This window comes from Cottoperca gobio, chromosome 13 (genome assembly GCF_900634415.1).
Source record: "Cottoperca gobio chromosome 13, fCotGob3.1, whole genome shotgun sequence".
Lineage (NCBI taxonomy): Eukaryota > Metazoa > Chordata > Actinopteri > Perciformes > Bovichtidae > Cottoperca > Cottoperca gobio.
This window is the reverse complement of record NC_041367.1, coordinates 1,008,195-1,024,465: the sequence shown is the minus strand read 5'-3', so window position 1 is coordinate 1,024,465 and position 16,271 is coordinate 1,008,195. Positions and strand designations below refer to the sequence as shown.

The window sequence follows — 16,271 nt, the reverse complement described above, 5'->3', positions numbered from 1 at the left end:
AAATCTGCATTTTAAAGCCACTGCTTACAGGCAACATGTCTGACTGCTAAACTCTGATAAAACCGGCTGCACCAAGAAGCACTTTACTACATTTATTCAGCTTGTAGAAGTAATAATAATAATGTCCCTCTTGTAGAACGTGGTAGGCTGTGACCTCGATGAGGCTGCATAACGTTAAACAAAACTCAAAGTGTTCCGTGCATGATATAATGTGGGTTTGTATGTTTGCAGAGAAGCAGATGCAACAATCGTCCAACCTGAAAGTGTCTCCCTCGTAGTTTCCCTTCGTCAAACTGAGGTCTGACAGCTGGACGCAGGACTGCTCCACATTCTCCTCCATTATCCCCACACCTGAAAGGCAATGAAACACGTCCGCTATAACTACAGATGGAGTCGGAATAAAGTCAAAAATGCTAATAAATGCAACAATAAGCTGATTCTTTATTATTGATTCTTCACTACGAACGTCTCTCACCAAGTCGTACTTGGTGAGAGACGTTCTTCTTACGCTTGTGCCCAGATGTTTTGCCTGCCTCGGTCCAGGCCCACACACATGAACAATAAGAAAATGATGTACACTTGTAGCTAGTTTATAAGCCTTTTATTTATTTATTTTATTCTTAAAAGAATTCTGGTGTGAAGCGTTTTTCAGATCATTGTTTATCGTCAGTAGAAAGTGTTTTTCTCACACATTCAAAGTATTTGAGAGAGAGGGATAATCTTCTCTCTGCACATCAGTGACATCAGGTTTGGGAATAAGAGGTTATTTTGTGCTCGGTGTCTCTGAGCCCCCAGAGTCCCATGTCCCCCGGCTGAATGTCCTCTTATGACACATTAAGGAGAACTTTTCAAAGGATTTTAGGTTCTCAGCAATGTTTTTCCCCACGTCAAATGTTCAATGTCCCTGATGTTATAACTCATTGAAACCTTAGTTTATATTAAGAACATAGGACCCTGGTAAACTGAGATGACACCAGTACACACATGTGAAATGAAATTATATTGGTGGGATTTCTAAGATTGAATCTGATCAAATCATAATGCTTGTGATATTTCGACAGTAACCCCTAAAGAAAGAGACGTAAAGTGATCTCCCATCACGAAGTTACTAAGCTAACAATGCTAACTTCAGCCTCTGCTTTGGAATAGGGATGAAAGTTGACTACAAAGTGTATCTGCCAGCTAACATATTTAATCTAAGTCATTATAACATAGCTGGTAACATAAATTTAAATCGATCGACCTGCACTTACAGTTCAAAACAACACCTGCTGTGTTGTTGTCATGTTAGCTAGTAATGTTGTTAGCTAGCTACACCGAGCAGCTAGCTAAAACAAGCTTTTTATTTCCATGTAACACTGAATAAAACACGAATACGTGTTTATCGTGTACTACCTGATACGCGTTGGTAGTTCTTGTTTTCTTGTGCTTGAGGAAGAGATGTACAGTAAACACGCAGCTGTACAGTAAACACACAGCTGTACGGTAAACACGCAGCTGTACGGTAGCTAGTGTTGTTGTTGTTGTTCCCGCCCCTTAGCCGGAAGACATCTTATCTGGCTTCAAAATAAAAGCGCAACATTATTTCTCTAAAAAATAAAAGGGTAATATTGTCACATAAATGAGGAGTTAACAGCCGACATTTATTATTAACTTAAACTAATATAAATTCCTTTATTATATATATATCTGTGACTAGCTTCACGTAGTGGCTAAGTACTGTACAATTAGAGGTAGCCACTTCATGAAACTTTATACTTCTACTCCACTACATTTAATTTACTATTTACTTTGCACATTTTTATTATTAATACAAATTATAAATAAACTAATAAATCATGATCTATTTTATAGAATAAACTACCCAGCAGTAGATAAAGTAATTACATTGTATTCGTTTTCTTTTGCATGTATTAATAATTATGATACAATAATATAATACATATTAATCTGCATAATGAATACTCTTACTTTGGTACTTTAAGTACATTTTGATGCAAATACTTAATTATTTTAACAGCAGGACTTTTACTTGTAACATATTTTCACACGGTGGTATTACTACATTTATTTAATCAAAGATCTAAATACTTCTTCCACTACTGCTTATAAGTTATATCAATTCAATTTAACTTTAGACACATATATCAGAATACAAAATATTAAATAAATACAAATTCTGGGATATTAAGTTCACAGACATTTGTTCCAATGTTTCCAAAAACAAGTTAATATTCTATATAATATATATAATATAGAGCTACTTTCCACCAGTACTAATGAAGAAAAGGATCACATATTCATGCATGTATTGAACTGCTAAATAACATTTCTGAGTCATTTAGTTTTTTAAGAAAATAACTTTCAGAAAAGAAACTTAAAACTTTCCCACAACTTTTATAACTTCTTCAGGTTATTGTGCATTTTCCCTCCTGACCTCTGCAACATGATTCAACAACTGAGTGTGAATATAATGTGAATTAAATGTATTATTACTGATTCATAGAAGTAGAATAAATAGCATGAATAATAATAGTGAGAGATTTTAAGCCAAAGTAACAGTTTTAATCAGTTCGTGACTGGAGCTTGAATGCTTTTATTCTGAAGGGTTGACGCTTGAAGTTTTTGTTGTTTGTGGGAAATGGTGACTTTGTTACAGGAAGATGCATGTTGTACAAATACATGGATGACATCACCAAAGATCATTTTCCGTACTGTCTTTGTGGACTAATAGTGTAACGATTGGTAACCCAGACCCCCAGGAACAAATAGTCTTTAATATACTACACACTCATAACTCTTAACATTAAAATCCAGGTTTTACAATGATGTAGGCCAAACTATGAACTGAAGACAGAGGTGTCAATCATTTCTCAAATCTGCTCAGAGTTCAGGTCCGTACATATGATCATCCCAACACTATAAACCTTTTAGTCCCTCAGCATCTTTGCATGAAGCTTAACTGCGCAGGAATTACCAGACTAGTCTGAAAGTACATTAAGTGTCTTTTCAAAGTAAACACCTCATATGCAATAGTTTTTAAGTAAATCATAATGCATTTTTATTGCAGTGCCTCCTCAAGGAAACTTTAAGCTCATGAGTGGTGGAGGAATTTCCAAATGCACATTGTGAGATCAGGAAATTAACACATTTTCCCCCAAAAATCTCCATCTCCAATAGAAAACTTCTATTTTAGCCAATTATTTAAGAAATAATGCAGCGTACGGTCCTGTAAACTGCAGCTTTCATGGATGTACACAGAAGAATGCTAAACAATAAATAAAAAACAAACAATAAATCACTGAGAAGTGGAAAATAAAAAATCAAGAAAAAGAACAAATAACTGCAATAAAAAAAAAGGAAAACAGTAATTAGAAACGTTCCTCGGAGACAACACGCACCTGTTCCCTAATATGTTAAAATAAGACCGAATATAAGCAACAACGCTTCGTCCTCAAAACACATTCCCTAACATGCAAACTTGTCCCTTAAAAAGCTGCAGTATTTAAAGTACACACAGTTGCTTTACAGTAATGAGCTCGATTTAAAAGCACATTTTATTAGGATGCTCTTGTTACGCCCATCAGACCGCTGCAGGTCCAGGAGGAGAGGAGCGCTGGATGACGTTAAATCCTCCCGTGTCAGAGCGATCTGAAGAGGAGACAGTTAAACACGAGCAATACAAATGTACAAACGTTACATCTCACCAAAAAGGGTTTAATACTCACGGCAGTCAGTTGTCATCATTTCCCATGCCTTTAACTCCTTCTTTCATCCTCATCTATGACATGGAGACAACAAAAATGCACATTTATTTTTATTCAAAGCAAGAAATCTGGTTTAAATCAACACACTGCTGCAACCTCACAAAATAATATCTTGTTTTAAATGAGATCGCAGATTCTTCCGATCATGTGATGCGCTTCATCTAGTGGACGTACATGAACATAGATCTGCTCTAAAATATCTATTATATTAATCAAATCTATTCAAATCAATTATAACAGGAAATGTTTGTTGCTACAACTTCATTATTTGGTTTGTGCAAGAAAAAAGTGTAATTACAGCACGAAACATATATTTATTACAGATTGCGCCTCAAAACCACTCACAAGCCCCCGGCTGAGCGCCGCTACGTTGGAGTTCACCCCGGTGGACGAGAGGGTCGCCTCCCTACGCCTTCGGGTTTGTGCCTATGAGGGGAGACTTCAATGCGCACGTGGGAAACGATGGAGACACCTGGAGAGGCGTGATTGGGAGGAACGGCCTCCCTGATCTAAACCCGAACGGTCGTTTGTTGTTGGACTTCTGTGCTAGCCATGGAATGGCCATAACAAACACCATGTTCAAACATAAGGATGCTCATAAGTGCACGTGGTACCAGAGCACCCTAGGCCAAAGGTCAATGATCGATTTTGTGATCGTATCATCTGATCTGAGGCCGCATGTTTTGGACACTCGGGTGAAGAGAGGGGCGGAGCTGTCGACTGATCACCATCTGGTGGTGAGTTGGATCAAGGGGTGGGGAAGACTTCGCAGCCGAGTGTGCAGCGGTTGGGATGAGGATCAGCACCTCAAAATCTGAGGCCATCAGCAGGAAACCGGTGGATTGGCTACTCCGGGTAGGGAATGAGCCATTACCCCAAGTGAAGGAGTTCAAGTACCTCGGGGTCTTGTTCGCGAGTGAGGGGACAATGGAGGGAGAGATTGGCCGGAGAATCGGAGCAGCGGGGGGGGGGGGCGGTACTGTAGTCGCTTTACCGCATCGTTGTGACGAAAAGAGAGCTGAGCCAGAAGGCGAAGCTCTCGATCTACCGGTCGATCTTCGTTCCTACCCTCACCTATGGTCATGAAGGCTGGGTCATGACCGAAAGAACGAGATCACGGGTACAAGCGGCCGAAATGTGTTTTCTCAGACGGGTGGCGTCTCCCTTAGAGATAGGGTGAGAAGCTCAGCCATCAGGAGAGACTCGGAGTAGAGCCGCTGCTCCTTTGCGTTGAAAGGAGCCAGTTGAGGTGGTTCATCTAGTAAGGAGCCACCTGGGCGCCTCCCTAGGGAGGTGTTCCAGGCACGTCCAGCTGGGAGGAGACCCCGGGGAAGACCCAGGACTCGGGGGAGAGATTATATCTCCTCACTGGGAACGCCTCAGGATCTCCCAGTCGGAGCTGGAGGATGTGGCCCGGAGAAGGGAAGATTGGGGTTCCTTACTGGAGATGCTGCCCCCGCGACCCGACCCCGGATAAGCGGTAGACGATGGATGGATGTTTGGGTGGATGGATGGATGGATGGATGGATGTTTGGATGGATGGATGGATGTATACTTATTTGAAACTGTCGTTCAGCTAAATGAACTGTGATGTAATCACGATATTATAATGTGTTTATCGTCATGGTGACAGTAAGACGTTACTGAGGCAGAAGTTTCACGAGAGTAACAGCGGCGCAGTGTATTCTGCCGTCACCTCATCCAGCTCTGCCTTCGTCTCCTGCTCCATGCGTCGGATGTCGTCCATCGACAGATCGATCCATTTGTCGATCCAGCAGAACAGCTGTCTGTGGAAGTGGGTGAACACTCGCCTCTCCACCTGGAGACACAACAAGTTACGGAGACACTTCTTATCATCGGACGTTCATCTCTACAACCGTTTGGCATTTTCAACTCAAAGCAAAATACATTTTCTTTGGATGCAGAAATTCATATATTGAAAACAAAAACAATTCTCTCCGTTTTGATCGTCCTTGAGAGTGGAGTCAGTATGCACAGATTATTATACAAAACATAAGACATATTGGAGAATATACAATACTAATACAGACACTAATAGAAAACAACAGTAGAACAAAACCCAGAACTCTGTAAATAAAGACTCTCGACTGTTAACTTCTCCAAATACCTAAGGAAACGTTGCATCAAAGACCTGATCACATCGAATACAGCGGATCACCACCTCTGGAGTAACGACATCGTCTAAAGTCTCTGAAGAATTCAAAATCATCGTTTGCGGCTCAGAATCCAAAAAAAATAATTTAAATCAAGAATTTGTGAAATGATATGAAAGACGTTGCACAGACACATTCATTTACTCATCTTGGACTTCATTCATAAATCTGTCTGAACACAGAAAACACTTGTTTACCTTCTGAATGGTACTTTCCACCGGGCTCTGAATTCCCAACCACTTGAACTCAACAGAGACAAGCTTGTAGGCACACATGTGCGGACAGTCGGGATTATTAGCAAGTTCTTTCTGCAAACACAAAGATGCACAAATAACATAAAACGGTCAAGACCAAACCAGTGCTCCTCCGATGGTCCCATTTCCTCCGAGTTCATGAGCTTTGAGTCGTAATGTGGAAACAACACGGACGCTACAAACAAGATGTTTTGAATTTAATTGCTCGGAGTTTAAATATCACGTTTGTTTTCCGTTTCAGATTTAAAGAGTGTTCACGTGAACTTTCCAAGTCAGGAATTTACTTTTTCTGATTATTCCGACACCACTTGAATGCAGCATAGGCCAGAACGAGATGACGACATCATTGTTCAGCAGGATATTAACACACACACACACACACACACACACACACACACACACACACACACACACACACACACACACACACACACACACACACACACACACACACACACACACACACACACACACACACACACACACACTTCCACTAAGTTTCATAAGTAAGTAGTTTTTCCATAATCCTGCAGACAAACTACCAAACGGACCAGAACACATGAAGTGCGCCACAGTGACGGGACGTGTCGTACCTTCCACTCCGGTCCCAGAGGCCCTCGGCCCGTCTTCTCCGACTTAAAGATGGCCGGATCCTGATCTGCTTTGTAATCCTAAAGAATGAATGCAACCAGAACAACGATGAATACAGTGTAGCCGTGACAAATATGTAGAGCACATTTATTATACTGAAGGTCAGTTTATTTATAGAGCACGTTCAAAGTGCTTTACAGAAACATCGCTTGGAGACTAAGTGCAAAAGAAAACATTTAAATACAATTTAAAACAGTCATTAAATATCCACGAGAAAATAAAAACAAGCTGAAGGAGAATAAGACGGGTATAAAACAAAATCAAAGTTATAGTGATATGCTTTCATAAAGTCAGCTGTTTGCTGACAGTTGGTTCCAGATGTTTGGAGCACGTTTCTAATAACATGATTGTTTCCCTTACCTTTGAATAAAGGGCGCTTCTGTCAGCAATGTCAATGTGAACTATGTCCCTCTTGGCCGCCAGGGTTTTCTCCAGTCCGTGTACCTGCAAGCAAAATCAAACCATCAAGTGAGTAGAGATGTTTGGTAAAGAGAAGGAACACAGGAAACAGTTCCATCGTTGTTTGTGTGGCAGCTAGAAATCTAAATAAATATATGAGAAGTCATGGTTGGTTGGAAATGTACAAGATGGAAACAATGATGTCCAATTGCAAGTGAATGCAGCACGAGATGACCCAGCTACACCTGGGAGTCTCCCTGCCACACACACACACGGCTCTCTTTACTGCTAAGTGTGTGTGTGTGTAGCGTTTCCAACGTTTACGATCAAACGGGACCCAAATATTCACCGATATACGACATGTTAGCTTTGTAAATATCGAATGCATTCAGAATGAGATATAAATACAACTTAGAGACAGGAAGTGCAAAACCATTTCACACCACAGGCGCCGCTTGTAGCTCCTCATCTTTATTATAGAGCATCTTTGGTAAAGTATGACCACGACTCGTCACATGACTTACATTTTCCTGATCGCCCATGTCAGGCTTGTGCCACGTCTCGATGGTTATGCTGAAGTTTTCTTTCATGTACGAATTCTGTAAGATGGAGAGACACGAGAGTCCAGTCAGTGTTTCAGTTTGTGAACAGCATCATCATGTGAGCCCATTGTGAGCTACATATCAAAGAAACGTATGCATTTGCCATCTTCAGTATTTTGCAAATAAATAAACTAAACAGTTTTAACTTTGAAAGTTAGTTAAACTCAAACATGTACTCACTGTGATGACTGCAGAGGGTGGAGACAGGGTGGAGACAGGACGGATCAGAAAGAGGAGAGACAAGGCTTTAGGTAACACACTGAACAAACAGCTGACCTGTGTGTGTGTGTGTGTGTGTGGTGGGACTCACCAGTTTTACAGTAAGGATATGCATTCCAGGCCTTTTCATGAACTACAAGAGAATCTTTCGGAGCCAACTTCCTGAGAATACTTGGAACTTTACTGCAGAGACACAAACATGCATTGATGTAGTCACAGCAGTCTGATGCATTACAACCGCTCATTTACGCTTTTTTTCTCTCTCTCTCTCCTCTCCCTATCCGCGCCTAATGTCACGATAAGCGTACAAGAAGGATGAGACGAGGGCGAATAGAGACCAGAGCAAGAGACAGAAAATAGCCCCCCCAACCCCATACCCACCGGACACAGCGTTACAGCCAGACGAAGCAAAGGAAAAGTGCGAGAAAACGAAACACAAAAAAAACCCCCCTCCCCCCCAGCCCCACATATAACCACCCCCCCAGCACCCCCCCAGACATTCCCAGACCCTCTCTACCCGCATCTCGCGCTCTCCCTACCTCCCACCAGTCTACCGCTTCTCCCCCCACTCAGCCCGAACCCTGAGCCACGCGCCTAGAGCGCCGGTGCGGGAGACAGAAGAGAGCAGAGGAGAGACCAAGAGAGAGGCGAAGAAGAGGGAGAGAGCGCGAGAGAGAGACTCCGATGACGAGAGAGATATCGTCGCGTAGCGATAGCGCATTCTCTCGGCCGGACCTCCAGAGATCCCAGAAACATCTCCCCCCAAGTCTAGAACCACACAAGAAGAGAGGACAGAGCGAAAGAATGAGAGAAAAAAGAAAATATGGCGAGAAAGGAACGGAAGAGAGACCTAGAGTGAAGAAAAGACACGAAGCACGAAGGGCGAAGAAGAGAGAAAAGAGTAAAGAAGGGAGAAAGGAGAGAGAGAGAGAGAAGGAAGAACAGATAAGAAAGAAGAAGAAGAGAAAGGAGAAAGAGAAAGCAGAGCGAGAGGAGAAAGAGAAGAGCCAGAAAAGAGACATGGAGAAGAAAGTAGATGAAAGAGTAGAGAGAGAGATGACAGACACATAAAAGAAGAAAGAAAGAGAAAGGAGAAAGAGAAGAACGAAGAGAGAAAGAGAGAAGAGAAAGAGAGAGAGAGAGAGAGAGGGAGAAGAAAGAAGAGAGAAAGATGAGAAACTCAAGAAAGAGAAAGAGAAGTAAGAGAGAAGAAGAGAGAAAGAGAGAAAGAGAGAGAAAGAGAGAGAGAGAGAGAAGAGAGAAGAAAAGCGAGAAGAGTAAGCGATCGCCACTCTGATCCATCTCTCCATAGCCGTAACAGAGTTCGTCTAAGCTCCCTCTCCCTCTCCTCTCTCTCCCTCTACCTCCCCTCTCCTCCTCCTCTCCCTCTCTCCCTCTCTCCCTCTCCCTGGAGTAAAATGGTATCAGATCCGTAAGTCCGAAAGTCGTGTGATGTTTGCTAATTGATGGAGTGCAGCTGTGTGCGTGAACAGCGTGTCCTCCTGTACAAACATGAAACACCCGTCAAGATACCAAAATGACTTTGCAAATTCTTCGGCGTAGACTAATAGCAGGCCCTCTTGGCGATGCTAACATCTGAGGGAAAGAAAGCCATGGAGTCCAAATGTGTAGAACTGTCCTCCACTCTCGAGGTTCCGGGCTTGGAGCAGCCTCCGTGCTTAAAGACGCTAGCGTAGCTAAGAAATACGATATATTCCCGTATGGATACTTTGTCCCACCCCCAGCGCTGAGCCTACCTTTGCAAGTGGTAGATCTTGTGCGTGTACTGTCCCTTCTCTCCGTCCTTCTCATAGGGCTCGTTTGTCAACACCTCCACACCTTCTCCTCCGCCCGTCTCATTCTTACTGGCCTCTGCTACGGCATACAGCTGACCCACTTGGTACTGAGGGACAACAGAGGAAGCGTGGTCATTGTGGTACACAGATACAGTAGTGATGTCAACCATCCTAACGGGAGACCTCAAAGGAACATCTGAATAATTCTGACATTTTGGGAGCAACCCCGTCTCTGGTTGAACGTATTCGCTACAGCCTAATCTTAAACGGGTTAATCCGGCTGTCATTTGTAATATACTGTTGAGGTAGGAGGTTTATTGTTTGGGGGGTTATTAGAGAGTTAGGTGGTCAGTGAGCTTTTGTTTTATTGTGTAAGTGGGCAGACATTTCTCATACATGTGCTCAGGTTAAAGACCAACAGCTGCACTAATCAATATTCGACATCAAATGAAATGTGTAATATGAAAAGCTTCATGTGAGGACGCCACAGAGAATGATCCAAACTCTGCGGCCTCCTCCAGCTCTGCGGAGCGGTTTAGCCTCTTTCAGCTGGTTGTTTTGGTTTTAAGGCCCACACGATCATCCTCCTCCTGATGGAGTCAGTGGAGCTTTTAGAAGCTAAACAGAGAGGGTGATTGTTTTATACACGTTATACAGTACGTCCCTGCTCTCTGTGCCGCTTGTTCTGCCAAAGCAAGCTGTTAATGCAGCTTCAAGTTGTTCTAGAACAAGTCAAGTGTCAGCCGTAATGAAGGTCTGCTGCCCCAAACTGTTTCCATATCAACTGTCTAAAGCTATTTCATTTATAGTCTACCTCAGAACATCTTATCTACTTGATAAACTAAGTTAAAGATATGATTTCTTACTTTCGCTTCTACATTAGATTGTTGGCTAAACACTACAATAAAAACCCCAGAGAGAAAAATCAGTTTTAAGGGAATGGCCGCGAGTTAACGCTTCTTCCTTTATCCCAGACAGACGTCAGCATCAGGAAACAGCAGAGTCAGACCTTTCTTCCTCTTCCTCCTCCAGCAGAGTTCAAGCTCTGCCGGAGTCAGAAACATTCTCACATCACTGTCATTGAGGCTGAATGTGGCATCTTTGTCTCTTCTATACGTTTATTAAATGTTTATACATGTTGGTGCTACATCCCCCTTCCCCCCTCACTCCCACTGCTCCCGGGCGCTGCTCCTAGCACTAGACTCCTGGTACTCCTGGTTAAAAGCAGAGAACACGTTCACTGTGTGCTCTGCATGTGTGACCATTAAAAGAGGGTTTCATCCCATTCTAATTCTTATTTGTTGGCATTCAGCCTTTAAAAACGAAACATTTTCACAAGACGGTTTGCTGCACACAGACACATCTGTATGTACGAACACCACATATCCATATAAAGCACAATAACCAAAGAAAGGGTGATGACGTCATGAAATATGACGACAGACGTTCAAAGCTTCTTTGAAAAACCTCAATAGAAGCTTTGAATGTGAAATAAATGGCAGTCAGTGCCGAGCCCTCTTCTCCCGACGCGGCTGCAGGTTCGCCACACGCTTTGGGGAGTAGAGCTGAGGAATGTGACTTGTCGTGTTACACCAGTGTCTTCACCAGCTGCTCGGGGGGGCGTCGACACGACACGTCGGCTGCAAACAACAAGCAGGCTGAACCTGAGGGAGCTGCTGTGAGGTGTGGATGTTCTATCCCTTTACAGCAAGAACAACGATCTTTAGGTGGCGTGTGGAAGATGAGCTCACCAATGGCATCGAGTTGCATTATGGGAAGTGTAGGATCCAGTGTATTCAGGCAGGATTTCATCTCGACCTTCGATTCTAACTGTCCCTTAACTTTACATCACTGGAAGCCATTTCCTCGATTAATGAGTCAATGAAAAGTCAGAGAGCTTTGTCCGTTATGTAGTTACACGACAGGACACGCAGGTTTCTGTCAGACTGCGGCACCCAGGCCCATCTCACCCACATTGGATCCGGCTCGAGCGGTTGTGGCACTTCGATACTGGACTAACAGGAATCCAGCGACTAACAGAGGGATCAGAGGGAAAGCCGGTGCAACAGCAAACGCAGTGATTACGTGCTGAGTGAAATACTGGGCTTTGTGTTAAGTAGAGGAAACAAAAGTACGAGTGTTGCATGGGACCTTTGGATTAAGTAGACTTTAGGGAATAAAAAGAAAAGGGCAGCGAGGAAGGTTCATAAAAACCTGTTCTTCCAGAAAGCACAAGACTATCTATCATTCTATCATTTAAAACTCTGCGCGCGTCGGCTTCTTCTTTGGCCCCTGCTTCACGCTTCCACATCATTTCTCGACAAAAACCAACAACAACATGACTGAAGGGGAGCGGGAAAGAAGCCGCTCTCTTGGTATCAATTCTGGATCTGATGTTAAGTTTCAACTGCAAGGGCGTCTCAAAGCAGATAAACAGCACAGTGTGTGCCGCGAGGCTGCGACTTAGTGTGTGAAACGCCTTTCATCGTCTCTGCAGGAGGATCAGACGCTGACGAGCATCTTGAAGCAGCATTCCAGAGAGAAAGATAACAAGTGGGACTGAAGGCAAAGTTTCATTCTTCAGCTGTGGACGTTTGTTTACTTGATACTTATTTAAAAGTGTAGATCTACTGAAGCAGATATTAACAGTGTAAATAATGTTCCTTTAACTTCACCAATGATTTTGTTATTATTATTAAAGTGTTGTATTTTATCAGCCTTATAATAACAGGTAATCTGAGTCATTTACATTACATGGTGTCAAACTAAAGTTAATGAGTCCTTACCTCCTCCACCGATACCGGCAGGACAATTCGGCTAAAAGAGACAAAAGAACAAGATATTAGTGTCACATGTCACCAATCAGCAGCCAAACAGACAATGACAATCATACTGTTGACACACAGAAGTGACGACAAAGATCGGCCTCCAGAGGTCACAGGTTATTCAAACATGGCAGCTCAGCAATGAAACTAAAGTCTCTGCACAAAACAGAAGATATTACTAAATATGTTGCTCCGTCTCCCCAGAGCTTTTCACAGCCTGCACAACAACATATATAATATTCTTCAAGAGTATATTTGGATCCATTCATATATATATATAATTAGCAGAAGACAGTTTCTAGGGGCCCAAAGTGTCAGGGGCCTCCCTGGGCTTTACCTGCAAAATGTCAAAGAGACTCACAAAGAGACACGGAAGAACTACAAAGAGACACAGAAGGACTACAAAGAGACACAGAAGGACTACAAAGAGACACAGAAGGACTACAAAGAGACACAGAAGGACTACAAAGAGACACAGAAGGACTACAAGGAGACACAGAAGGACTACAACGAGACACAGAAGGACTACAACGAGACACAGGACTACAAAGAGACACAGAAGGACTACAACGAGACACAGAAGGACTACAACGAGACACAGAAGGACTACAACGAGACACAGAAGAACTACAAAGAGACACATAAGGACAACAAAGACACACATAAGGACTACAAAGAGACACAGAAGGACTACAAAGAGACACAGAAGGACTACAAAGAGACACAGAAGGACTACAAAGACACTCAAAACAACTACAAAAAGAGGCTAAACAACTATAAAGTCTGTGTTTCTTGCTCTAGTGGAGGAGAGGTGGTGGGGCCAGTTGTCTCATGCCACCAATGGGTCTTGATACAATAGCCAATTAATCGCCACCTGCTGCCAGTCTAGCAGGGACTAAATAATTCATTAAAACAGAGCAGAGTGAAAGAGGAGCCGTCCAGGCTGGTGAGATGAGGGATACATACACTCACCTGCACTCAGACACTGAAAAAAGTTCTGGCCATGGTGTCTATCTAAAAGGATCAATTTATCTTATTTTACAGCCAGTATCTTTTATGCACCTAAGCATAATAATTGAACATGGCTAACCTTTCAATGTACTTTGCACCATGGTCAGATGACAGCCATGTGCCCTCTATGTCATAAAACTGCCAGGTTCAGGAGTTACAAGAATGTGAAAGGGTCATTCATTCATACACTTCCTTCAATCAAGCACTATGGGTTTTTGTGATTTCTGATAAACTTTACTTGACCCCAAAAGTCTCAAATATTTTCCAAGATCAAAAACCCCAAACCCTGCCCGAAATCTTTCCAATTTAAAATTGCGTTGCTTATAAATGAACACACATACCGTATGAGATGTGAATTTATATATTTGCTAAACACTTGAAATTAATTCTCCACTTCGGCATACATCAATACCTCAAAGAATAAACAAAGCTAAGGAAAATTAAACTCTGAATGTTGTTTCGCCGCACCCATATCCTCCCTCTTCCTCCCAAACTGCAGTGTAATGTCAGCAAGTTAGCGAGCAGTGAAAACCAAACCTAAACGCTTAGTGGAGTTAAGTTACACCGTTGTTTCAATACACAGCTCGACTTATCCATGTAAACTACCCTCGTTCACTATGTAGCATAATGCACCGATCATGCTGGCTAACAACAACTACACTTTAAATTGCCTGAATTTTAAACGGAGTTCTGAACGGAGTTAAAACAGCTCAAGCCAGAGTGCTGAACCTCCAGCACAGATACAACACAACGTCGTTCAGCGAGATATGAAGACATGTTTTAACAGCTTTATCCCGACTTCCTTTCCTCTCTTATGGTTAATAATCTAGAAAAAGTTGAGCAACAGTGCCCGTGAACAAACTGCAGTTTGATAAAAAGTTAAGATACTTACAACTCTTTGATCAACATGTTGACTTGTAAATGGTGCTGACAGAAACGCTCTCCGCCGCTGGACGCTTCTTCCTCCGGGCTTTCTTCCTGGAAGATGCCGAGTGTGTGTGAAGGGGCGCGGCACCGAAAGGAGGAGGAGACACCCACCTGTTCCAGGTAACTGGATGGTGCGTTCACGTGCAGCTGGTAGACCATGGTCAGGTTTTATCGATGTGAACTTTATGTTGGGATTATGACTTTATGTGTAACAATATCCATACAAGTTACTAATACTGTTCAACAACGTTACAGTAGTGCACGTTACACAAGTTACTAATACTGTTCAACAACGTTACAGTAGTGCACGTTACACAAGTTACTAATACTGTTCAACAACGTTACAGTAGTGCACGTTACACAAGTTACTAATACTGTTCAACAACGTTACAGTAGTGCACGTTACACAAGTTACTAATACTGTTCAACAACGTTACAGTAGTTCACGTGTGAATATGAAAAGTTGACACAAATCAAATTCCTGAAATTCCAATTTCAAATTCTAATAAATGAATTATCAGACCAGCTAAAGTCTACTGCGCTTGGAATGATTATTATTTAATATCATTGTAAATATTCTAATACTATTTATATTTATATAATTTAATAATAATAATAGTATTATTATTATTATTATTATTATTATTAATAATAGTACATTACATTTATTTTTAATAATAAGAGTAAGAATAATATATTAATATATATTATTATTATTAATAATAATAATAATTATAATAATAACAATAATAACACATTTAATGTATATAGTGCTTTTCTTAATACTCCAAAATGGACAATTTGACATCAATCTGTTTAGAAAAACAGCTGCAAAGAGACACAAAGACACTTAAAATGACCACAAAGAGACAAAACAACTTTAAAAAGAGGCCAAACATGCATTTCAGAATGAAAAAGAGTTAGCATATGTTAATATGTTGTAAGTTAATAGCATAGCAAATGTTTTGCATGTTTTTCAGTTGTCCTGAAGCTGTATTCTAGTATTAACGTGTGTGTGTGTGTGTGTGTGTGTGTGTGTGTGTGTGTGTGTGTGTGTGTGTGTGTGTGTGTGTGTGTGTGTGAAACCAGTAGAGGAAGAAACTTCAACTCCGGTTCAACCTGTTCATGATTAATTGAGGGTGTTCCTCTGTGATTAAAACTCTGCGTCGTTGCAGCAGGTTGTTCTCAACACTGGTGTCAGTTATACTTATTACTGAATACTTACTGAATACTTACTGAGAGTATTCAGTAAGTATTCAGTAAGTATTCAGTAAGTATACGGTATCAGGTACTTCTGTTCTGAGTCAGTCTCACAGAGAGCCTGACGTCTGATTATATTCTGATCATTTCTGCCATAAACAAGAGACACATCTTTACAAATGATTGTGTTTATTTTCATATACTGATCTGTCTTTTTATTTCTTTCAGTTCGAACACGACTTGAAAGTCAATGATAATGGCGATACTGTGGTACAGGACAAAAGAAATACACATTGTCGTAAACATGAGAGGAAATAAAAAGCTTAACAAAAGACAACTAAATTCAACCCGAGCATGATCGGTAGAAGAAGAATATAAAAGTTACATGCCAGGGGGGGCGGAACAAGGTGTCCAGCTGAAATTCACATTTCCTATCATCACACACA

General features: G+C 41.7%; 2 protein-coding genes across 2 annotated transcripts in view; both read right to left on the bottom strand.

Moving 5' to 3' along the window:
* LOC115017672 (inositol polyphosphate 5-phosphatase K-like) overlaps positions 1–1,526 on the bottom strand; it is a 20,065-nt gene extending 18,539 nt beyond the window's left edge. Inside the window, exons 1-2 of the mRNA XM_029446333.1 lie at positions 1,396–1,526; positions 258–351 (exon numbers count right to left, since the gene is read on the bottom strand). Of these exons, the coding sequence (XP_029302193.1) occupies positions 258–340 (83 nt within the window). The 5' untranslated portion in view covers positions 341–351; positions 1,396–1,526. The remainder of the gene's footprint in view (positions 1–257; positions 352–1,395) is intronic.
* A 1,030-nt stretch (positions 1,527–2,556) lies between these two features.
* LOC115018151 (phosphatidylinositol transfer protein alpha isoform-like) lies at positions 2,557–14,799 on the bottom strand. Its single transcript, XM_029446998.1, has 12 exons — positions 14,591–14,799; positions 12,649–12,679; positions 9,824–9,969; positions 8,158–8,249; positions 8,028–8,035; positions 7,770–7,844; positions 7,207–7,290; positions 6,789–6,866; positions 6,139–6,249; positions 5,464–5,586; positions 3,729–3,781; positions 2,557–3,651 (listed from the first exon to the last, which is right to left on the bottom strand). Exons 1-11 carry the CDS (start codon positions 14,782–14,784, stop codon positions 3,734–3,736), a joined length of 990 nt encoding a protein of 329 aa, XP_029302858.1. The 5' UTR covers positions 14,785–14,799; the 3' UTR covers positions 2,557–3,651; positions 3,729–3,733.
* Between the last annotated feature and the right edge of the window lie 1,472 nt (positions 14,800–16,271).

Coding starts and splice junctions, on each gene's coding strand:
- LOC115018151 (XM_029446998.1), bottom strand. CDS start 14,784: ATGGTCTACCAGCTGCACGTGAACGCACCATCCAGTTACCTGGAACAG. Junction 7,291..7,769: donor ACATGGGCGATCAGGAAAAT/GTAAGTCATGTG, acceptor TTTTGCTTGCAG/GTACACGGACTGGAGAAAAC. Junction 5,587..6,138: donor TGGAAAGTACCATTCAGAAG/GTAAACAAGTGT, acceptor TTGTGTCTCCAG/GTGGAGAGGCGAGTGTTCAC.